This window comes from Lipotes vexillifer, unplaced genomic scaffold (assembly GCF_000442215.2).
Source record: "Lipotes vexillifer unplaced genomic scaffold, Lipotes_vexillifer_v1.1 scaffold914, whole genome shotgun sequence".
In the NCBI taxonomy this organism is placed as follows: domain Eukaryota; kingdom Metazoa; phylum Chordata; class Mammalia; order Artiodactyla; family Lipotidae; genus Lipotes; species Lipotes vexillifer.
In genome coordinates, this window is record NW_006780388.1 from 416,074 (window position 1) to 441,059 (window position 24,986).

At 54.1% G+C, this 24,986-nt stretch overlaps 1 protein-coding gene across 3 annotated transcripts in view; it reads right to left on the reverse strand.

Annotated features, from left to right (window-relative positions):
* MGRN1 (mahogunin ring finger 1) overlaps window positions 1–24,986 on the reverse strand; it is a 55,640-nt gene that overhangs the window by 14,780 nt on the left and 15,874 nt on the right. For all 3 annotated transcript variants that reach the window (XM_007453462.1, XM_007453464.1, XM_007453463.1), the window contains exons 2-10: window positions 16,621–16,739; window positions 14,956–15,044; window positions 14,144–14,290; window positions 12,957–13,074; window positions 5,264–5,330; window positions 4,535–4,584; window positions 2,841–2,888; window positions 1,506–1,574; window positions 34–193 (exon numbers count right to left, since the gene is read on the reverse strand). In XM_007453462.1, coding sequence (XP_007453524.1) covers window positions 34–193; window positions 1,506–1,574; window positions 2,841–2,888; window positions 4,535–4,584; window positions 5,264–5,330; window positions 12,957–13,074; window positions 14,144–14,290; window positions 14,956–15,044; window positions 16,621–16,739 — 867 coding nt within the window. The remainder of the gene's footprint in view (window positions 1–33; window positions 194–1,505; window positions 1,575–2,840; window positions 2,889–4,534; window positions 4,585–5,263; window positions 5,331–12,956; window positions 13,075–14,143; window positions 14,291–14,955; window positions 15,045–16,620; window positions 16,740–24,986) is intronic.

A 24,986-nucleotide genomic window follows, 5' to 3' on the forward strand; every position in this document is an offset into this window, starting at 1 on the left:
CTCCCCGCCCGCCCACCCGCCCGCCCCACTCACGCAGCCGGCAGATGGGGCAGTTGCTGGCCTGGTAGCGCAGCGTGTCGGCGCACGAGTTGCAGAGGCACAGGTGGCGGCAGGGCAGGATCAGCGTGTCCCGTAGGTCTGACAGGCACACCACACACTCATTGCTGTTGTCGCTGTTCTCCTCGTCTGAGGGCTGTGGGTACACCGAGGGTCCCAGGGTCGGTGGCTCCCGAGGCCAGAGGCCAGGGGCCTTCCTGTTCCCACTTCCCCTAGGGGCTGCGGTGGCAAAGGGAAGCCCCAGGGGCAGAGGAAGATCACCAAAGAGCAGGACACCCCCCTAGCCCAAGACACCTCCCCAAACCGAGAGAACTTGGGTCTCCTACTCCCCAGAACCAAAGAGGAAATGTGAGAAGACTCGCGTCTGCCAAGGTTGCCCATTTACTTGCTTAAAACAGCAACAACAAAAACAAGGCAACGGAGTTCCCGGGCAGTCCAGTGGTTAGGACTCCGTACTTTCTCTGCTGGGGCCTGGGCTCCATTCCTGGTCGGAGAACTAAGATCCCACAAGTTGCGCAGTGAGGCCCCCCCAAAATAAATCAGGCAAGTCTAACTTGTTGAAATGTTTTCCTTAAGTAATGGCACCTTCTGGAAAACAAAAGTAGCTTCTGGATCAAGAGATAGCAACAGTCTAAAACAGGGATCAGCCAAGTCCAGCCTGCTGCCTGCTTCTGAAACAAAGTGTTACTAGAACACAGCCTTGCCCCTGTGTTTCTGTATGCCTGTGGCTGCTTCTGCATGATCCCGGCAGTGCTAGACAGATGAACAGAAGTGACAGACGCCATAGGGGTTGACAACATTAACTACCAGGCCCTCTATGAGAAGTCGGATGACCTCTGACACAGAAACGTGACCTGGGCAGAGAGCACTTGGCATCCAGCCAGTTCCAGCCACCACGGAAGCTGGCCTGAGACCCCAGAGGTTTTTAAAAAAAGGCAGCAGTTTCATTTGTGTCTTAAGACAATGACAAAGGCATGGACTAATTCCCTGGCTGTGCCAGACCTTGGCTCTGTGGACCACCAGGCTCCTGTCACAGGCATTGGAAGGCGAGCCGGCCCACGGGTGCAGCGCGGGGTCAACTGCTGATGAGAGAAGGGAAAGGCCAAGGCTGCACCAGGGAAGGGGGCAGCAGGAGGGGGTCCGGCATCCCCATGCTGCCCTGATGGCCAGCTGCCCAGTGATGATAACAAGCCAGTGAATTTGCTGGAAAAAGGACAATGTCCCACAGACTCTGCTAACTCTAGAAATTAAGGAAAAATGATGGAGTCTGGGGGCCTGGGGTCTCCAGGGGAAGGCTCAGCAGGGAACTGGCTCATCTGCCACCAACCTGCAGGGCCCTGGCCAGGACAGGGGCCCCAAGCAGGTCACCCACAGGCCTGCCTCCGAGCAGCTGGGAGGAGCACAGGGGAGCACAGCCAGCCTGGCCCAGCGGTGCCACAAGCACGCACCTTCGTCTCCTGGTTGTTCTTGTTCTCAATGCCATAGATCTCCTGCAGCAGATAGCTGACCCGGTCCACCTGGAGAGCAGAGAGGTGTCTGGGCACTTGCTCCCAACTCAATGGCTCCTCTGCACCCACCTTTCCCGACAACCCCTCCCAGGTGCCGGGTTCGGGTCCTGGGGGGCAGGCGTGGTTGGCGATTCTGTCTAGCCCCACCCCCAGGGAGCGGGCACTACTGGAGACAGGCAGAGAGAAGCACCACCTGCCCAGCCCACTGGTAGCAAGGATACTGGGCTGGACCTAGGTTCTGCCCGCCCCGGAGGGCATGGAGCCAAGCTCTACCCGGACCCGGCGACCACATCTTCTGCCCACCTTACTGTGCCCAACCCCAGAGGAAAACGACCTTGGACCCTCCTGTCACCAGCCCCACAAGAGTGACCAGAGTCAGGCCTCGAGCTGACCACAGTTTATGGGCCAGATACTCCTCCTGAGAGCCACGGCCCTGCCGGTCAGCTCTCCTGAAACAAGGGCCCAGACCATCACTGAGGTCTCCTGCCCTCCTGCCACCTCCAGGTGTTGCACCTGCTAGAGTTCTCTCAACTCCTCTTTTAAAAAACTCAGCAACACCACTCCCGGGTTGTGGCTGACACACCTGAGCAGCTACACACAGGATAATCGGATAATCACAGCTTTGGAGACAGACCCCTCCATGGCTGCTGTTAAATCAGTCTCCAGGCTCATTTCAGGGGACTCTGTCCGCTAAATCCTCACAGAACGTACCTAAGTCGGAGGCCACCAGGGATAATTCTTCCTGGTGTTAGACCATGGAATTACGGACCCCAAAGAAAGGCTGCACTGGTCTATAGCTCCCATTGGTTCCAAGATATTCCATCCTTCTCTCAAATATGGATTAAGTCAATCTAAGTCTTGGCCCAACACAGAGGTAATCTCAGCAATTTGCGAGGAGGAGGAGAGGCTGCAGTGTTTCTCCCTTCTTTCCTCCCTCCCTTCCTCCATCCCTCCCTCCCTTCCTTCCTTTCTTCCTCCATCTGTCCATTCATTCACTCGGCAAGTGTTTACTGAACACTCACTAAGTTCAAGCTGGACAAGATTTGGCTACAATGGTCAATGCAGGAGCGTGGTGGGTATGCAGTACACACGGACACACCCAGTGACCCTGACCCTGACTCCTGGAGCCCAGGGCCCACAGTAGTGGTGTCACCAGCTACTTCCACAGCGGCCATGGTGGCCCGGGGAGAATAATCCACAGAGACCACTGGGTCACATGTGTGCGCCTGTCTTTTAAATCAAAAGGGCTCACGGTATTTCCGCTGATGGACTTACAATTTGCTTCTGCTTTAAAGGCTTCACAGAGAAGCTGCCGTCGACGTGCTGCAGGGAAGGACAGAGAGGTTAACTCGGCCATGCTGAAGGCCCGTCCTCAGTCAACCCACACCTACGGCTGGAAAAAGAAGGGGTCACACGAAGACTCGAGAGACAGGCCAGGGATCCTCCAACTGTGGTCCTCTGACCTGGCTTCGAAACTACCCAGAAAATCTAAAAATATCGCCTCCTGGGTCCCGCCCTGACCTACGAAACCCAACTCTCCCTGGGTCGTTCTCAAGAACACTCAAGTTCACCACCATCAGCCAAGTTCTGACAATGGATAGGTGCCTCCCCAGCTGCAAGAAGCAGCACCTGGATGACAAGAACTAAGACAGACGGCTCCAGCCCTCAAAGGGCTTGGTCGAATCGCGAAGACAGCACAAGGATGTCACTGCCTTACGTACCAGGAAGGCCCAAAGCTCTGAGAGTCGTGAGAACAAGATAGAGCAAATGCGTCTGGTGGTACCTGGGGAGGCACACGGCTCCGAGTCCACACAGCTAAGCACGGTACCAGATCTGAACTTTCGCTCACCAAATACCCCTTCTGAGTCCACTGAGACCAGCACCTGGCATTTTCTATAAGGCTGATGGGTTCTGACCGAAGTTTCTAGCACGCTGCACTCCAAAACTAAGGTAGTTTCTCACTGGACTCTACACTGGAAGCACAGAATGGAGTGTCTGCCAGTGACGGCCCATCGCCCTGCCAGAGCACACAGACGGTAAATAGTCACCATCTCCTCTGACAAGGCTGGCCTGGGGAGCACAACTGGTGAGCCCAGAGAGCCACCTCCACCACGGCCCCAGGAGGCCAGGGAAAGCACAGACCCAACGTCGCCAGAGGGGCCTCAGGCCCAGCTCCACAGACCCTTTGGGGCATCTGGAAAGACCCAGATCACAGGGAGGAGATGGGCTCTGCACTTAAGGCTTTCGGGGCTGCAGGTACACCCTGGGCTGAGGAAGCCAGGCTTGGAAGGACGTCCAGAACAAGCGGTCTGAGACTGGTTTCCTCGTGAGGTCCGTGCTCCTCATCCACCTGGGCCACAGGCCGGTGCTAAAAACACAACTGCACAGTGCCGACCAATGTCAAGGAACACTACAAGGTGGGGATCAGCCGTAGCCTTTTCAAATAGGGGACACACCCCACTACTCTGGCAGGGCTCTCAGTGACCAGGGACCCTGTCCCAACACAGCTAGGCCCTCGCTTGCTGCATGGACGGATGCATGGAACTGTCTGGACGCCGGTGAGAGGACCATCCCTAGAACCCGAGACACCCTAATGCAGAGTAAGTGGTGGGGCTGACTGTCCTCACCACCAGCCAACACCCCCACCACACACTGTAAACATGGCCACAAAGCATCGACAGTCAGGGGCCTGGGGACTCAGGTCTGGTGGAAAAAAGGGCAAACACCTAAGTTCAAATACCCGTAACGCTAAAAAGGTAAATGAATCCTTCCATGTAAATGGTCTCTTTATATGCGAGGCACCCCCAACTCGGGGACCCCAGGAGAGTATGTATGTCACGTCTAGGACCGTACTAGGCAGGTGGCAGACCCCTGTCCACCCCACCAGCATTGACTGGGCATCTACTGTGTGCAGGATACGATGACAAATGAGGGGCTGGCTGCACGATCAGGAGCAAGTTGGCACTTACCTTCTCAAAGGCAGCCAAGAGCACGTGGGCGTGGCCGGTCACTTCCACACCTGCCCGGGAGAGAGGAGAGTGGTCAGGGCCGGCCTCCACCACCCCGGCCCCCGCCCCAGGCCTCCTCTTTCCAGCTGGCACGTCCCCAGCTCTCAGCCTGCAGGCAGGGCCTGGTCCTCTGAGGACCCACTGAGGTCTTGTCCTTGCCTCGCTCTCCTCTGCCTGCAGCTCCCTCTGACCCGCACACCTCACCCGGCCCCAAAGCAGCCACTGCCGGCTGCCCACGGTTGGTTCTGCTCCCGTCTCACTCGGCACGGGGACAAGCCTAGGCCGGGCAGGGCTCCGGTGTCTGCACCCTTGCCCGGGACCCCACAGCCCACAGCAGGGGCAAGGAGAGGCCAGCAGGACTGGCAGAAGGAGGCAGGCGGCGAGGGGTCAGCGTGGCGCCGGCAGCCTTCATCGTTCCACTGCGGGGTGGACACCAGCACCAGAGGCCTGTCTTGCCACTGTCAGCACCACGAGAGCCAGGTTCTGCCACAGGGGCGCAGGGACGGCACCAGGAGCAGGAGACAGAGCGCTCGGCACCCGAGCCCCTCGGCCCCAAGCCCGCCCAGCAGGCTGAGCCGACGTCGTACGCTGTTTCTGGACTGAGATCCCCGGACCCGGCTGACTGGGGTGAGAAGGGCCTCTTCCCAAGTGTGCACGCCTGGAAGGAGACCGAAGGGAAAGGCCACTCACCATCCCCCTCATCCACCACGGCCTGGATGACCACTGGAAACATGCCCCGGTCCAGGTCAAAGTTCAGCTGCGGAGAAAAGGAGGTGACAACAGTCAGACTAGCTCAGTCTGGAGGGAGCGGGTAGGATGAATAGGAGGCGTCGAGGTGACAGCTGAGGCAAGACAGGCGCCCTTTTCTTCTTTGTGGTAAAGCAGATTAAAAGGGCACATTTGTGTTCTAAGTGTAACTCAGTGTCATTAAGTACATCCGTAAGGTCACGCGACTGTCAGCACCATCTTTCCTGGAACGTCCTCGCCAGCCCTCAGTGGGCCTCCCAGCCCAGCCCAGCCCTGGAACCTCCATGCTGCTGCGTCTGTAGACGGGCCGACCCTTGGACATTCACAGAAATGGATGCACACAGTATCTGTCTTTTGTGCCTGGTGTCTCTCAGGCAGAATCATCACGCTGCAGGCGCCTCCCCCTTAAGGCTGAGTAGCACTCCCTGCCTGGCCAGACCTCACCGTCACCCATTCACCTGCTCACAGACACCAGGCCCCCCTTCGGCTGTGCTGAGCGGGGCTGCCTCTGCTGGACTCTGCTGGGTGGACCCCTAGGCACTGGAGTGCTGGGTCCCACGGAGATCCCGCGTCTAACCTTGTGAAGAAAGGCGCCCAGCTCGGCCCCAACAAAGACGGAAGCAATGTGAAGGAGAGACCACGTGGCTTGTCCGAGCTCACGGAGAAACCTCCTCTCACTTTTCCTTCTCCTCCTGCTTAAGTCCCTCTGGGGATCCCTGCTGCCCTCTGGCTGCAGGCCACGCTCCTCTCGACGTGTCCACTAAGGTGCAGCTTCCATGTCAGCTCACCAGTGGGGACCGCGGGGAGGTCACACAGAGCCTGCGGGGCAGAGGCGCTCAGCCGAACACACCCACCACGGGAAAGGTGCCCAGCGGGTCCCTGGCTGTCGGTGGGCGGCAGGGCCGGACCGGGGCCAGTGCTGGGACATGGCATACTCAGCACTGCCAGGTTCGAGTCTGGCTCTACAACCTGAGCATCAGGTCCCGATCCTAACGCAAAAGTTCCGAGCAGGCGGCCAAGAGAGCACGCGGTGAGCACCAGCCACTGGAGCTGCTTGTGTTCAGGCAGCGGGAGCCGAGGAGGGAATTGGCCCAGGAGGACCACGTCGGGTAGGGACTCTGGGGCATGGGGCTTGGTAGGAACGTGTGTGCACAGATCCACACGCGGAGGTGTCCAGGCCTACCCAGGACCCACAGCCTCAGGTTAGAAGGGCTGCACCACGAAAACTTGGACCTGGGAGAGGGAGGCACCCGCTTTCCCCGCTCCTGCCTTGCTCTGGGGTGCCCCACGGGGTGGGGGGGTGACTGCCCGAGACAGGAGTCACACATCCCCTACAGCTATCCCGGGGCCAGGGGTCTCCCACACGCCTGCTTCTGCCCTCCCTACCCCGAGCCAGGGAACAGGGAGCCATCTTGCCAATGACCATCCCGCAGTTACCCCGGTGACGACGATGATGAATGACGATGACGAAGCTGAGGTGGGTGTGATGCGCAGGTGCTGCCCTTCCCAGGCTGTAATCAGGCCCAGGAGGGGAGCTGCTCAGGTGACAGAGCTGGATGGGGAGCAGTGCGGGCTCTGCCGCCCCCGCGCTTCCGGCCTGTTGCTGGAATATAGTCGTCAGCACTGACGTGGCGACTTGGTTGCTCTGAGGAGCTGCCAGTGATTTGCATTTTCTTTCCCTCTTGCACACTGAGTGCTGCCTCAGCACCAGCTGATGGGTGGAATAAAAGACACTGGTCTGGGGAGGTGGGACGGGGGCTCCTGCCCCGCTGGCCGTCGGGTTCACGATGGACAGCCTGGCTAAGTAAGCACCCTGCACCCCGACCTCACGGACCCCTGCGGCCACCTGCGAGGGAGGGACTGTTTCTACTTCCAGCTGACAGATGGGAAAGCAAGGTTCGCAGAGGTGGCATAACTTGCTGGATGCTTCATAGACAGAGTGACAGAGCCAGGGTTGCCTCCAGGCCTCGTCCACCTGTGTCCTCCCAGCTCCTGGGAAAGGTCATCACTGCTTCCTGGATGCCGCTGGTACTTCTGTCCTGGAGACTCTGCTCTTATCAAGCCTGACCCACCTGGGGCCTCCTGTCCAGCCCTGTCCAAACCCTACTGCAAAGGTGCAAATGACTGTTGTCCCACTTTTCAGGTGGCAGCACCCTGACTTTCCCTGAGGAAATGTGAGAACAACTTCTCTCCTACCCTGGTACTGTGTGGCCTGGCCAGAGGATGGTATGTCCACCTGAGCACTCTGGGATGCAGGCAGGGACCGCACCTCTCACTGGTCTGCAGGGCGCCAGCAGAGAGCGAGGCCAGCTCAGCAGGAGCACACCCTTTCTGATGACACGGGCCCCTGCAGACACCCAGCCTTTTCAGAATCTATGCCAATTAGTTCCTGATTTTCTTTTCTTAAGCCAGACTGAGGTGTTTCTGTCACTTGCAACCAAAGAAGTCCTGACACAGACACCACTTTGAGGGCTCTGCCGCAGCAGCCTTCCCGGCGCCTCCCACGAACATTCAGTGCCCAGACCACAGGGCAGCACACTACATGTGACATTTGTCCAACAGACTTGCAAACCCAACAGAAGACGCGGTGCTGAGCCAGGGACAGAGGTGGAGACGACAGGGCACCATGACCCCCGCTCTCCCCAGACACCAGGACCTAGGGGTGGGGGGGAAACCCTGAGAGTACAGGGACCTAGGGAGCAAGGACCACCTCCTCCCAGATTCCTGCTCCCCAGAGCTTGGCACATGAGTCACATCCCAGAGCCAAGCACGCGGGGAGAGGACAGAGACTTCCACCCTCCCAGAGAGTCTGAGGGAGATGCTTTTTAGTTTTTGGCCACGCCAGGCAGCATGCGGGATCTTAGTTCCCCGACCAGGGATCGAACCCATGCCCCTGCAGTGGAAGCTTGGAGTCTTAACCACTGGACCACCAGGGAAGTCCCAGGAGACACTTATTTTTAATGCAGGGAGTGAGGCTTTCTTAGGGAAAAAGGCAGCCAGGTCAGGAGAGAGAGCAGCAGCTGACGGCAGCAGGAGTCCCGCCCAGGCTCCCCTCAGGCTCTGCTGTCACAGAGGAGCCATGGACGAGGGTCTTTGCAAGGCCTAGGTCAGATGGACACTGGGAAATAGGGGATAGGCAAGGGGTGGGGGAGGAGGGGACATGGCTTTGACTGAAATAAACGGAAGCCCATGAGGAGCTAGTGGGAAAACTGCAAAGAAGCCCCACGAGCCACGAGGAGATCTGTAGGTATTGACCTGGAAAGACTCCACATCATGGTGCAGTAAGAAAAGAAAATGACGAATGTGTGGGGCAGGGGGCATATGGGAAACCTCTATACCTTCCTCTTAATTTTGCTGTGAACCTTAAACTACTCTAAGAAAGTCTTACAATTAAATTAATTTAAATTAAATTAAAAAGCAAACTGCAACCAAGAGGAATGAAAACATACATCCACACAAAGACTTGCACACAATGTTCACAGCAGCATTATTCATGATGGCCAAAAGGCAGAGACAACCCAAATATCCATCAACTGATGAAGGGATAAACAAAATATGATCCCATCCATCCAGTGGAATGTTATTCAGCCATAAAAAGGAATAAAGCACCAATACATACTACAACCTGGACAAGCCTTGAAGACATGATGCTGAGTGAAAGAAGCCAGCACAAAAGGTCACATAGTGTCTGATTCTGTTTATGAGAAATGTCCAGAACAGACAAATCCAAAGAGACAGAAAGTGGATGAGCAGTGGCCAGGGGCTGGGGGAGGAATGAGGAGTGATTGCTAGTGGGTAGAGGGTTTCTCTTGGGGATGACAAAAAAGTTCTGGAGGTAAGGCAGTAGTGACGGCTATACAACTCTGTGAATATAGTAAATACCACCGAATTATACACTTTAAAAGGGTGAGCTGGGGACTTCCCTGGTGGTTCGGGAGTTAATAATCCGCCTGCCAATGCAGGGCACACGGGTTTGAGTCCTGGTCCGGGAAGATCCCACATGCCACGGAGCAGCTAAGCCCATGCGCCACAACTACTGAGCCTGTGCTCTAGAGCCTGTGAGCCACAACTACTGAGCCCACGTCCCACTACTACTGAAGCCTGTGTGCCCAGAGCAACAAGAGAAGCCACCGCAATGAGAAGCCCGCTCACTGCAACGAAGAGTAGCCTCCGCTTACCACAACTAGAGAAAGCCCGTGTGCAGCAATGAACACCAAACACAGCCAAAAATAAATAAACAAAATAAATAAATTTATTAAAACAGAAACAAAAAAATAAATAAAAGGGTGAGTTGTATAGTATGCAAATTATGTCTCGATAAGTTGTTTTAAAAAAACAAGCTACAAAATAATATTTGTACAGCATGACTGCATTTTTGTAAAAAACAAATGCATACAGGAGAAAGTCTAGAAAATACACCCCACATGGTCAGAAGTGGTCACTTCTGGAAAAGGAGACTGAACTGGGAGCATTCTGCTTGACAGATTCTGTGTAATCTGAACATTTTACTATAAGCATACATTACTGTTATAATCTTTAAATAGGCAAATCTGGGGAAAATGGCTAAAAAAAGGGAGGATGGCCAGGCCTCTGATGGCACAATGCTTGCAGCTGAAGGGACGCCTGGCTGTGTCTGGAGACATCTTCAGTTGTCACAATTGCAGCAAGGGACATTCCTGACACCTGGTAGGCAGGGGCAAGGGAGGCTGCTCAACATCCCACAGAGCACAGGACAGTCCCTGCCAGAGAATGACCCAGGACCCAAATGTCAACAGCACCGAGGCTGAGAAACCCTGGTATAAAGGAGAAACCTGAGTTTGGTGCCAGAGTGTCTGTCACATCTCTAACACCTACCAACACCCCCTTCAATGCCCTCAGCTGGCAAGGATGTCATGCCAGGACGTAATAGCATCCTTCTGCTCTCCATACAGCTTAACTTCCAGAACCTTCTATTTATGGCAAATCTTAGCCGTTTCCTAGCTACAGTAATGACTGATGAAGTTTCCATTTAAAAATACATGTAATAGGGCTTCCCTGGTGGGGCAGTGGTTGGGAATCCACCTGCCAATGCAGGGGACGTGGGTTCGAGCCCTGGTCCGGGAAGATCCCACATGCCGCGGAGCAGCTAAGCCTGTGTGCCACAACTACTGAGTCTGCGCTCTAGAGCTCGTGAGACACAATTACTGAGCCCGCATGCCACAACTACTGAAGCCCGCGTGCCTAGAGCCTGTGCTCTGCAACGAGAGAAGCCACCACAGTGACAAGCCTGTGCACTGTAACCAAGAGTTGCCCCCGCTCGCCACAACTAGAGAAAGCCCGCGCGCAGCAAAGAAGACCCAACGCAGACAAAAATAAAACTCAAAATAAAAAAAATAAAAATAAATAAAAATACATCTAATAGAGGGAGGAATGGGAGTGACTGCTTAATGGGTGCAGGACTTCCTTGTGGGTGATGAGAACGTCCTGGAACTGCCCAGTGGTCACACACTATGAATGCACTGTCACTGACGTAAGTTTATATTGTGTGTATTCTATCACAATAAAAAACACCTGTAAGAAAAACTGAGCCGATTTCAACAACATATTAGTGGGAATTCTCTTTCGGTCCAGGGGTTAGGAATCTGCACTTTCACTGCCAAGGGCCCAGGTTCGATCCCTGGTCAGGGAACTAAGATCCTGCAAGCTGTGTGGTGTGGCCCAAAAAAAAAGAACATCTTAGCTGAAGTGATAATCAGAAAAGGCAAAGATGAGGACGGGGTCCCAGGATAACAACACTGGACAGGCCCACCAGGCCACATGCTGACAAGCTGAGGACGCAGGTTCCCTGATGCACTGAGGGAGCAAAGGGGGTGCCCTCGTGGAGAACCCAAGACTGGCTTACAAATCAGGTGTGAGCTCAGGACAAGTGACCCAAACTGTTGGTGATACAGGACATCTGCAAATGCACAGGGGATGTTTCAGGGCCAAAATTCCAAGACTGGATTATTTCAGAGGTCACCAAGCTGAGGTGCAGCCTCAGCTCAGCCGCCCTGCAGTCACTATAGGTGGGGGCACCCACTCACCTGCCCTCCCAGCCCCTCTGCCCTAGGGGAGCTGCCCCATCCCATTCACAGGAGGGTGGGTGGGACCAGATGCACCGGCCGGGCATCTGAACCGGGAATGCGTGCACGCGGGGACGGAACCATCCTGATGGCACGGGGCTGTGGGCAGGGGGCCCCCAGGACTGCTATTCAGCTTGGCCTTTGACTTCGATGGCCCCACCCGGCTTCCAGAAGACCTGTCCTTCTCACGTGGTAAAACAGAGGGGGCTCCTGTTGCTCGACATCAAAGCGCTCTGACCAGCAAGCGCATGCGGCCGGGAGTAACTACCAGGGCGTGGCCTTCACCGTCTGACATACCCATGATCCAGAACCTTCCTGGCAATTCCCACACTACACCATACCCTGCTACCTCCAATCCTTCCCACTCATGTATTTCAGTAACATAATACATGACTACCCTCTGTCAAAAAAAACTAGAGAATTCAGCTACGTCAAAGAAGCCAGACATGAAAGGCCACATACTGTACAGTTCCATCCATATGAAATGTCCAGAACAGGTAAATCCAGGGAGACAGAAAGCAGATTAGTGCCAGGGGCTGGGGCAGGAACAGGGATTAACTGTAAAGGGCATGAGGGATCCTATCGGGAGGACAGAAACATCCTAAAACTGGATTGTGGTGATGGCTGTGATCACAGATTTACTAAAAATCACTGAATTGAACACTTAAAATGGGTGAGTTTTATGATATATAAACTCTACATTAATAACCTGTTTTTTTTAAAAAAACAAAATAATTCAGGGGTGTACACAGTATTGATACACTGTACACATGTAGTGCGTATGTGTGTGTCTCCCTTATACCAAGCTCCTTTGCAGAAATAACCACTGTCTTAAGCTTGACGGGGAATCTTCTCTGGCTTTTCCTCAAGGATTATGTACACATACATGTACCTGCAGAAGTGGTCTTGTGCACATCTGTGGCTGTCACATATGTGCGATTACAAGGTATTTGTCTGTAATGTGCTCTTCTCCAAGCCCAGGAGGTGCTTCCACCTCAGCATGTACAGCAGACATAAGCTCTGTCAGCTACTTTAAGGCTCACGACATCCCAGAACGGAGCTGGACTATGGTGCCCCCACTATGTACACAGGGGGTTCCCAAGATGTCAGTGAACCAAGCGATACCTCCGTAATGGACATGTAGATTGTTTCCAATTTACTATTACAGACAGAGCTACAGTGAGCACCCTCCACGTCGTGTAAATCACTGTCCTTAGCTACAGAACCACTGGGTGGGAGGCATCCTGCCAGCTGCAGCCCCGTGGCCCTGACAACCATACCAGAGCCCATACGGAGCTTCTAACTGCTGCTGCTCCGTCCGGCCACGATCATCCAGTCCAGCCAATGCCTGCACCGACCGCAATCCACAGTCCAGGTACCCCGACTGGGCACACAGACCTTGGTCAGCAGCCATTCCTGACACTTATCAACCATGTGAGGAATCTGAGTGAACAGGCCCCACTGTGCTTGCCCCCCTCCAGGGGAAGGAACTCGGGGAGGGGCCAGGGGAAAGGGGGGCCCAGCCAAGATGTTACCTCATCATCCTTCCACTCTGAGAAATCGATCTTGAAGGAGGGCAGGGAGAACTGCTGGCTCACCCCCCGCTTGTAGTGGACAGTCTCGGACTGCAGGGCCGGGCTCTTCGGGGTGTACCTGGAAGGGCCGAGAGAGAAAGGACAGTGAGACAAACGCTCTGCCACATCCCATTCTCCCAGAGCCCATACCTGCCCAATTACTGCTACCTTTCCAGACTTGGCTACACCTTTCCATTAGGCTTTTGTGGTTTGTTGACATTTTTGAATGAATACAGTACAAAAATGCACAGTGCACAGTGACCCCCAGCCCCGGCCTCACGCGTGCTCCCAGCCACCTGCTTCTCTGCCCCGTCCACAACCCGTGTGTCACTCCTGGGAAAGCTGAGGCATAATCACGCCTGTATGAGCAGGTGTTTCTTCTTTAATATTCAAACAGCAGTCCACCTACAATGTGCTCCGACCACTCGTGAGCCCGAAGCTGTCCCACAGTCATCATAGATGGAGGTGCCGTGTTCTTGGGACACTGCATGGGTTCCACCGCAGTTTTACTCTAATTGATTCAACCAGGCCCCCACTGGTGGACACCAGGCGGTCGCCAACATCTTGCTATTCCAAACAAAGCTTCCAGGACTCTCCTCTGCACACATCTTAACCACACATGCAAGCATGTCCCCAAGATAAATTCCCAGGAAAGGAATGGCTGAGTCAAGCAGCACACACATTTTCAATCCCGGTAGGCTCTGGCATCTCCCTATGTAGGAATCTAACCCAGGACCCTCACCCACCTCCCCACACCTGCTGTCCCTGGGGCCTCACTCAGTCTCTAGGACAAAGGACACTCTCGAGGGCCTTGGCACATCCGGCCTGAGACTGACACTGGGGGAGAGGCTGCTCTTACATGAACAGGGACTCACAGACCGAGCTCTCAGCCACCACTCCACCCCCGGATCAAATCTGGCCTCCGAGGGGTTTCCTCTGACAGGACGGAAGTGGGTGCATTTCTGCCCATCCTGCCTGGGTCTGGCCTTACAGCCTGGAGGCAGGCCTGCCATGGTCGTGCTGAAGTTGCAGATTTCAAACTTTTGGGGCCAGCAGGGCCCTATTTCAAATCAAAGCTCTGAAAGTTCAAATATACAATACAGACAGAAGCAGAACCACTAGGCCTGCCAGGCCCCACAGGGACTCACGCAGCCGTCCCATTCAGGAACTCCTCCACTGCCTGGCAGTAGATGGTGATGGCCACCCGGGCGTCGGCATCGAAGGTGAACTCCAGGCTGTAGAGGACTCGGGGCTTTTCGCCGTCCTCAGTGGGGCTGTCAGCACCGTCCTTGTACCTGCCCAGGAAGCAAGGAACAGGGCAGGTCAGGGGCTGCGCCTGCGAGGGTATCCCCACCCTATACAGCACCCCCGCCCCCGCGGGGGCCCCAGAATCAGCTGCCTGGCTGCATCCCACGTTCCTAGGAACGTGGAGGCCGTTCCCTGTTTGAACAATGAGGCCCAACAACGCAGGGTCCTCCTTCCCTTGTCTCCTGCCCACAGAAAGGGAGACTAGTCCTCTGGGTTTAGAAATGGCCCCGATCCCTCAAGTCTTCTGGGTTTGAGGTGGTTTCTCAGCCCACTGACGCGCCAGCTGGACTGCTCAAGGCAGTGGGGGTGTGCTGAGCGCCTGTAGGGTGCTGAGCGGCATCCCTGGTCCCTGCCTGCCAGATGCCAGTAGCACCGCCCTCGCCCACCCCCAGCTGTGACAACCAAGACTGTCTCCAGACCCAGCCCAACACCCCTGGGGCACAGGCGCCAGGCTGAGGCCCAGCTTAAGGTTGGAGTTCCACAGGCAGAAACTGCGGGCCCCTCCCCTCCCCCCCGCCCCCCAGGGGCAGCTCTGGCATTGAGTCCTGATTCTACACAAGGGGGAGTAGGGCCCGGGGCCACTCTCTCCCAAGCACCAGGGGGCCCATGGGGGGCCACAGCGCGGCACAGGGCCGGGGGGGGGAAGGGTTACCTCACGAGCCGGAGAGAGTCTTTGCGGATGTTCACCAGGCTCCTCAGTGTCTTCACAGGCTCATGGGGGGCAGGGGTGACGTAAGGAAACTAGGAGGGAAAAAACAATTCCAGGTAACCCCCAGGGCATGGCAGCAGAGGGAAAACAGGGCTTCATCAGAGCCATGGTCACAACCCTGCCTGATCATCCTGGGCCCTCGCACTGACCACAGGACAGCACTCCCCTCAACCACATCCAAGGAAACCACAGGCGACACGGCCAGCACGTGGGAGAGTCAGGACCGGAACTGCCCTGAGGATTCTGGGTCCCCAGTTGCAGGAAGGACCCTCAGCTGGGTCCCCGGGGCAGAGGTTAGGGTTGGGGCTCTCAGGCCACGTTTCTGGAGGTGGGACCTGCCGTCTCACTGCTGCCCTGAACAAGGCAGGCTCTCCACACAAGGACAATGGTCAATACAGATTTCGGAAGGGACCTGCGCCCACACAGGCACGCACGCACACGCGCGCACACACACACACACACGGGTGCTGTAAAACTGGTGGTGTCTGGAAGGCTTGGGCACGGGGTCAGTCTCCTGCTGGTGATAACGCACTGAGTCTTAGCAGATGTTTTCACTGGGAAGCCGGGTAAAGGACACCCGGGGTCTCTCCATCACTTCTCACAACTGCAGGTGACTCTACGATGGTCTCAAGGAGAAAGTGACACAAGACAACAGATCTACAGGCAGCCTGCAGAGCCAGGCCCTGGGTCTGAGCCAAGGCTGCAAAGACGTGGAAGGCAGGTTCTGCTCCTGCTGTCACAAACTCGGGAGGGTGGGGAGCTCAGTACAACGTGGAAGCCCCACTGGCCCCATGGGTGGGGGACCAGTACTCTGGGCCCCAGGCCAGTTAAAGGACCAAGACTTCATGTCAACCAGCTGCTCTACAGCTAAAACAGCCTGGAGACCCCTGGTCCAGGGGATAGCACCCCCACCAGGCCCAGGACTCAGCAGCCTTACGGGACAGAGTCCAGTGTCTCCTGAGAGAGAGGGCCTCCTGCCTGGGCCCTTGGCCACACAGGGGACCCTTATCTCAAGATGCAAAACCCAGGCCCCTGCTCAGCAATCCCCCACAGCCCTCTCTCTCTCTCTTTAGTCTCTATCCATCAAACGTTACCTTCTTTATTGCCTGCACCCCACATACTAAACAGGGCAGGGTCTGTCCTTCCAGCCCTTGGAAGAGTCCTAGGTACACAGCAGGTGCCAAATGTGCGTTGAACGAAGGGACAGCAGTGTATGAAGTGCACTCCTCTGGTGACTAGTGAGGGCGAACTTGTATAAAAGAGTCCTGGCTGTTTGCGTTTCTGCTTTGGATGACATCTCTTGCCCACTGCTCTATGGAATGTGGATGTTCTTTTCTCTTTTTAAAGACAGTCATCCAAGAGGCCTGGGATGAAATCCAGAGCCTTCCTCAGCCCCACAGTCTGGATGCACTGGGTTCAGTAGCAGCTGCTCTGTACCCCAGGGACCAACCCTCGGCCATCCAGCCTCTAAGGGGGGACAGGTCTCACACACACATCACATGCACACGTCCAGATGGCACCTCTGCCCCGTTTGGGGAGACTCGGTGCCTGCTCACAGCCAGTGGCCTTGCCACCACTGCCCATGTGCCCAGCCCCACCGAGACCCACCTGGACTGGGCGATTGCCCAGGAAGTTCAGATCCATGTTCTCTCCAAAGAGGTAACCTTCAGGGTGGGGGGTGTCGAATTTCTCACCTCCCATGAAAAAGTGGGAGGCAAAGTAGTTTCCTGGTTAAAAAAGGAAACACAACTGTAGACGATGAGGCTCAATACAGCCCAATGGGAGCATCTAATGGCCAAGAAGCTCAGCCTGAGAAAGGCCAGCTCCAGACACAGCCCCAGCCCCTCCACCTGGCCCGGGGCCTCTCCTCCCCACTCCTGGACTCATCTAGACCCCCGCTCCAATATCACTTCCTTCTGCAGCAGGTTGAACTGTATCCCCTACAAGGACATGTCTCAGTCCTCACTCCTGGCACCTGTGACCTTGTATGGAAACAGGTACTTTGCAGATGGAATCCAGTTAACAGGAGTCAGACTGGATGGGGGCCCCTAAACCCAGTGACTGGTGTCTCCATAAGAGAAAGAGGGAGATGTGGACACAGACACACACAAAGGGAAGAAAGCTGTCTGACAACAGAGGCAGAGATGGCAGTGACGCGGCTACAATTAAGGAGTGCCTCGAGCCTCCAGAAGCTGGGAGAGGTGGGAAGGAGCCTCCCCTAGAGGCCTCAGAAGGAACCAACCCTGTGGACACCTAGATTCTGGACTTCTGGCCTCCAGAACTGTGAGAATAAATTCTGTTGTTTTAAATCACCCAGTTGTGGCACTTCGTTACAGTGGCCATAGGAAACGAATACACTTTCTCTGACCCCCAGACTAAATCAGCCTCCCCACCCCAAATCCGAGCCCTGAGAACTTTTTCACCTCAGTGCTGACCACAGTTTAAAACTGTGTGGACCTGAGTTATTTCATTTCTATCTGACTCCCCTCCATGAAGACTGAGGCTATACGTCCCTGGCACACTTAGGCACTAAATTCACATTTCTTGTAAAAATAGATGGCTACAAGGCATCGGACATGGGTCAGCTTCAAAGAACTGAGCTCACAGCCTTGCTGGGGAAACACCAGAAGTACCGCCTCCCCCAAGCTTCCTGATCTGATACTTGCCCACTGTCCCCCGTTTCTCTCTGGCACAGAGAAAGGCCAGGTAACCAGAGGGCCCTGTGAATTTTGTGGACCAGAGGGAATTCTGGGGCCCTTGAGCTTTGGTGGGCGCCGTGCATGGATCTGTGTGTCCTTCCTGAGAACCACAACCCCAGTTACGCGGGACACAGCCTTGGCTGCCTAGGCCGGGAGGCCCAGAACCAGGAGTACAGCCTGGTGGCTCTTGACTGAAGGGAACATAGCCAGGACATATCAGGCCAGGGCATAACCCCAACCCACGTGTGGACCAGGAACCAGACAGAGCCAACTGCAGTGAGAGAAAAAGAATAAAGTGGTGACTAGTTAAACAAATACAATACTCCTGATTTTATGGAACACCATATAATAGCTGCTAAAGAGGGTCAAACAGACCTGGATACTGACACAGAAAGATGGTCACGGAATATTTGTTGGATGCATTCCAAAACCCCTTTTGAGAGGTAACTGCACACTTAGGCGTGCATGACGCAAGTTGTGAGTACACAGAGAATGGTCAAAAGGACGCACCCAAAAAGCTGCTGAGAAGTCAGTCGGGACCAGGTGCGGCATGGACAAAAGCCCAGACATTCTGCTCCATGTTAGATCTTTTCACTGAACACGAACCACTCGTGGTGCACTTATCAGAATAAAAAGACTAAGTGTGATGCAGGGAAGCACCTGGGCCCTTCCAAAATCACCTGGGATTTGCACTCAGTCCCGTCTACCGCACTGAGAGCATCAGTGGATTTTAATGTGCAAAGGCTTTAAAAAGGTGGTTGTTCCCACACTGGCCCTATTGGGGTGGGGCACAGGCGGTCTCTGGACCTGTCTCTGGACAGGTGGGTCTGTGGCCCACCCAACCTTGAGCCTGAATCACAGGGCAGGTGAGAAGGGTGTCAGCTGGGAGCACTGGGGGAAGCCAGATCAGAGCCACCTGGTCTGCCAGGACTACGATTAGGCCCTGACAATGGCACACAGCACAGCTGACAAGCAAAGTCACATGCACTAGGCTCTGTGACAAGTCAGGGCCGCAGTGGCATGTGACAGAGGGTGCAAGGAAGCCCAGCGGCTGCCTGGGCCCCGCCCTGCCAGGACCTCCACACTGCTCACAGGCCCTGAGGTGGATCCAGAGGCCGCACAGCACTGGTCTGGAGGGAAGGTTCCAGGCGAGGTGGAACCAGGCCTGGGGCCCAGCCATCCTTGCAAAGCCCTCCAGGAATAGACAGACCCCTGGCCTGGAAAATCCTGCTCCAACCTCGCCCTGGGGGACCCCAAGGCCCAATCACATTATGTCCAACAAATCTCCAGAATTTCCGCTCCACAAGCAGAAAGTGGGTGAGGAGGTTCTCCTCTAAGAAGGCCCCATGTTCTCACCTCCTGGTATTCATGTCTCTGGGGAGACTTCTCAGACTGAACAGGGCTGACCTGTGTAACCAGCAGGACACTGTGGAATTGACGGAGTGGGACTTCCAAGGCTCTGGGGGAGGAAGCCGGCTGCCGTGCTGGACATTCAAACAGCCCTGTGAAGGGGTCCATGTAGTGACAAACTGAGGCCTCCAGCCACTGGCCAGCACCAACCTGCCAGCCCTGTGAGGGAACCACGTGGGAATCAGACCTTGTAGCCCAGCTGACAGCAACCTCAGGGGAGACCCTGAATCAGAACCACCCTGCGAAGCCGCTCCCAAATTCCTGACCCACAGAAACCGTGATAATAAGCATTTATTGTTATAAATGGCTAAATTTTGAATTTGTTACTCAGCAAGAGATAACTAACATGATGGGCTTCGAAATCCACTCTGAGTGACCCTCTCTGGGCTCCTGAAAATAAAATTTTTCTGTGGCCACCACGCTGCTCAACACCACCACCATCTACTGTTGGAGTCCTGCAATCCACTCCCCGGTCTCCCCACTTCCACAGGCCCAAAGGCTGTTTCCCACATCCCAGTGCGCATAATGAGGGGCCTTCTGATGCCTCCCTAATCACACCAAAACAAGTCCCAGACTCATCCCCATGGCTTGCGGCGGACCCTGCCAACCCTGTCCATAACCCCAGGGTCTCTGTACTTGCTGTTTCCTCTGCTTATGAAGTTCTTCCCCAAGAGTCTGCCTTGATCCTTAGACCTCATGTGTCCTCCTCAACAAGGCCTCTTCTGATCATTCTTTTTAAAATTTGCAACTTCCGCCCTCCCACCCTGCCTGCTGACCCCCCATTCCCAGCCCCCTTCCCTGCTTTATTCTCCTCCACAGCTCTGCCCACAACCTGACGATACACAGGAGGCCTGCACGTCTTAGTGTAGCTTTAAGCTTTAATAACTTCAGAGGTATAAATGCTACAAACGGAAACCTCCGGATTAAGAGGCAACGGATGAGGGTTTTTTTTTTGGGGGGGGGGGCTAGGTTTTTTGGGGGGAGGCTTTAAGTGTTTCTTTTCTAAATTAATGTGGATTGCCTTTTTTTTTTTTTCCATGTTTGGCCACACCTCGAGGTTTGTGGGATCTTAGTTCCTGGACCAGGAATCAAACACGCACTCTTGGCAGTGAAAGGGCAGAGTCCTAACCACTGGACCACAGGGAATTCCCTAACGTGTACTGCTTTAAAACAAGAAAAATTATTTTTAAAAGACTGGAGGGGGACTTCCCTGGTGGCGCAGTCGTTAAGTATCCGCCTGCCAATGCAGGGGACACGCGTTCAAGCTCTGGTCTGGGAAGATCCCACATGCCGTGGAGCAACTAAGCCCGTGCACCACAACTACTGAGCCTGTGCTCTAGCAGGTGCGGCATGGACAAAAGCCCAGACATTCTGCTCCATGTTAGATCTTTTCACTGAACACGAACCACTCGTGGTGCACTTATCAGAATAAAAAGACTAAGTGTGATGCAGGGAAGCACCTGGGCCCTTCCAAAATCACCTGGGATTTGCACTCAGTCCCGTCTACCGCACTGAGAGCATCAGTGGATTTTAATGTGCAAAGGCTTTAAAAAGGTGGTTGTTCCCACACTGGCCCTATTGGGGTGGGGCACAGGCGGTCTCTGGACCTGTCTCTGGACAGGTGGGTCTGTGGCCCACCCAACCTTGAGCCTGAATCACAGGGCAGGTGAGAAGGGTGTCAGCTGGGAGCACTGGGGGAAGCCAGATCAGAGCCACCTGGTCTGCCAGGACTACGATTAGGCCCTGACAATGGCACACAGCACAGCTGACAAGCAAAGTCACATGCACTAGGCTCTGTGACAAGTCAGGGCCGCAGTGGCATGTGACAGAGGGTGCAAGGAAGCCCAGCGGCTGCCTGGGCCCCGCCCTGCCAGGACCTCCACACTGCTCACAGGCCCTGAGGTGGATCCAGAGGCCGCACAGCACTGGTCTGGAGGGAAGGTTCCAGGCGAGGTGGAACCAGGCCTGGGGCCCAGCCATCCTTGCAAAGCCCTCCAGGAATAGACAGACCCCTGGCCTGGAAAATCCTGCTCCAACCTCGCCCTGGGGGACCCCAAGGCCCAATCACATTATGTCCAACAAATCTCCAGAATTTCCGCTCCACAAGCAGAAAGTGGGTGAGGAGGTTCTCCTCTAAGAAGGCCCCATGTTCTCACCTCCTGGTATTCATGTCTCTGGGGAGACTTCTCAGACTGAACAGGGCTGACCTGTGTAACCAGCAGGACACTGTGGAATTGACGGAGTGGGACTTCCAAGGCTCTGGGGGAGGAAGCCGGCTGCCGTGCTGGACATTCAAACAGCCCTGTGAAGGGGTCCATGTAGTGACAAACTGAGGCCTCCAGCCACTGGCCAGCACCAACCTGCCAGCCCTGTGAGGGAACCACGTGGGAATCAGACCTTGTAGCCCAGCTGACAGCAACCTCAGGGGAGACCCTGAATCAGAACCACCCTGCGAAGCCGCTCCCAAATTCCTGACCCACAGAAACCGTGATAATAAGCATTTATTGTTATAAATGGCTAAATTTTGAATTTGTTACTCAGCAAGAGATAACTAACATGATGGGCTTCGAAATCCACTCTGAGTGACCCTCTCTGGGCTCCTGAAAATAAAATTTTTCTGTGGCCACCACGCTGCTCAACACCACCACCATCTACTGTTGGAGTCCTGCAATCCACTCCCCGGTCTCCCCACTTCCACAGGCCCAAAGGCTGTTTCCCACATCCCAGTGCGCATAATGAGGGGCCTTCTGATGCCTCCCTAATCACACCAAAACAAGTCCCAGACTCATCCCCATGGCTTGCGGCGGACCCTGCCAACCCTGTCCATAACCCCAGGGTCTCTGTACTTGCTGTTTCCTCTGCTTATGAAGTTCTTCCCCAAGAGTCTGCCTTGATCCTTAGACCTCATGTGTCCTCCTCAACAAGGCCTCTTCTGATCATTCTTTTTAAAATTTGCAACTTCCGCCCTCCCACCCTGCCTGCTGACCCCCCATTCCCAGCCCCCTTCCCTGCTTTATTCTCCTCCACAGCTCTGCCCACAACCTGACGATACACAGGAGGCCTGCACGTCTTAGTGTAGCTTTAAGCTTTAATAACTTCAGAGGTATAAATGCTACAAACGGAAACCTCCGGATTAAGAGGCAACGGATGAGGGTTTTTTTTTTGGGGGGGGGGGCTAGGTTTTTTGGGGGGAGGCTTTAAGTGTTTCTTTTCTAAATTAATGTGGATTGCCTTTTTTTTTTTTTCCATGTTTGGCCACACCTCGAGGTTTGTGGGATCTTAGTTCCTGGACCAGGAATCAAACACGCACTCTTGGCAGTGAAAGGGCAGAGTCCTAACCACTGGACCACAGGGAATTCCCTAACGTGTACTGCTTTAAAACAAGAAAAATTATTTTTAAAAGACTGGAGGGGGACTTCCCTGGTGGCGCAGTCGTTAAGTATCCGCCTGCCAATGCAGGGGACACGCGTTCAAGCTCTGGTCTGGGAAGATCCCACATGCCGTGGAGCAACTAAGCCCGTGCACCACAACTACTGAGCCTGTGCTCTAGAGCCCGCGAGTTGGGGTCTTTTGGCTTGGAAAGTGAGATGATTGTATTTGTATTTTAAGAAGACCACTCTGACTATGGAGATCAGACTATAGCAAAGCAAAAGTGGAAATGGGGAGTCAAGGGACGAGGCTGCTGTTTTTGCACAGGAGAGAGATGATGGTAGTGTGGGTAGTATGACATTGGCATGAGAGAGAAGACATGGAGCTGGAACCATCAGACCCAAAAAAAAAAAAAAAAAAAAAAAAAAGACTGGAGACATGGGACAAGGATGTTAGAGCAGTGACCATAAAAATCACAAAACTGGAACCGTGTTCTGGAAAAACCACTGGATTGTACATTTTAAAAGGGTGAAGTTTGGGCTTCCCTGGTGGTGCAGTGGTTGAGAGTCTGCCTGCCGATGCAGGGGACACGGGTTCGTGCCCCGGTCCAGGAAGATCCCACATGCCGCGGAGCAGTTAGGCCCGTGAGCCATGGCCGCTGAGCCTGCGCGTCCGGAGCCTGTGCTCCGCAACGGGAGAGGCCGCAACAGTGAGAGGCCCGCGTACCGCAAAAAAAAAGAAGGGTCAAGTTTGTAGCATGTGAATTATATCTCAACAAGGCTGTTATTATGAACTGGAAGCACTTCAGTTGTCAGCTGGTAAATCATCAACAATTTTTTTTGGTATTAGATCTTTATATGATCTTTCTATTTTTTGGCAAGTAACTTGGAATTAGATGCTATTGCTAAATCAAACCCCTGTTAATTCCCATCTACTTTATTTACGTGAACAAAGTTTCTTAACTTAAGGTGAAAAACAGAACTAGAAGTGCTGCTGAGCCGTCTCATTCCAGCAACAGGTTCTATTCAACTGCGGCTACATGAATTAACTGGGGGGAATGCAGCCTATCCACTGACTTAAGAGATATATGTTCAATTTTTTTTTTTTTTTTTTACTATTTATGTTTGTTATTTATAAAAACTGTAGGGACATCCCTGGCAGTCCAGTGGTTAAGAATCCACCTTCCAATGCAGGGGACGCGGGTTCCATCCCTGGTCAGGGAACTAAGATCCCACGTGCCGCAACTCCTGAGCCTGCACACCACAACAAAAGAGGCCGTGTGCCGCAACAAAGATCCCGGGTGTCGCAACTGAGACCTGATGCAGCCAAATAAATAAAAATAAACATTTTAAAAAAAAAAGAAAAAAAACTGTAATATTTGTGATGCTTTGACCAACTGGATATTTGTAATGGCCACTCAAACCAGGAGAAAAATTCTCCCTTTTAAGATTCTAATTTCAATTTATGTACATATTTTGGTTGCATACAATATAGGGACCAATAAAAGACTTTCAAGCATAAAAAGTTGGAAACACCTCACACGCTCTATAAGGAAATGGTCCAACACACCGTGGCAGTGACAGGATGGAACCAAACATCAGGCAAAGGAGGGAGCGGGGACTCCGAGTATCAGCACAGAGCAGGTGCAGAACCAACACAACTCAAACACGGAGGACGTGAAAACATATCACAATGCAGCCCCACAGCACAGATGGTGGGACCCCACACTTGGAGGAGGAAGAAACCAACGTGGGGAGGACATGCCTGAGTCCACAATATGAAAAATGTTAACTGTGGACTCTGAATGGAGGGCATTCCCTATATTCCTCTCTGTATTTTCCTGTATGTTTTTAGATACTCACACTTTTAAAAAAATTATTTTTATTTATTTATTTATTTATTGGTTCTGTTGGGTCTTCATTGCTGCACGCGGGCTTTCTCCAGTTGCGGTTAATGGGAGCTACTCTTCGTTGCGGTGCGCAGGCTTCTCATTGCAGTGGCTTCTCTTTGCTGCGGAGCATGGGCTCTAGGTGTACAGGCTCCAGTAGTTGTGGCTCGCGGGCTCTAGAGCGCAGGCTCAATAGTTGTGGCGCACGGGCTTAGTTGCTCCGTGGCATGTGGGATCTTCCTGGACCAGGGCTCGAACGCGTGTCCCCTGCATTGGCAGGCAGATTCTTAACCACGGCGCCACCAGGGAAGCCCTAAGTGCTCACATTTTAACAAAAGGAACTTTTGTAGGAGGAATGTGCATCCTAGGGAACTGGCAGCAGCTCCCAGGTGTGTGCCTGTGTGTGTGTATAGGTGTATCGTGCATACGTATATGTGTGGATAGGTGTGTGTGCACATGCATGCATGTGTTGTGCTTGTGTGTGGATGCATCTGTCATGTACACATGTATACGGTGTACATGTGTTGTGTGCATGCATGTGCATCTGTGTGTGCACACTTTGGAACCAAGAGGAGCAGGCAGGGCTCTGAAGAGGAGAGAGGGAAAGA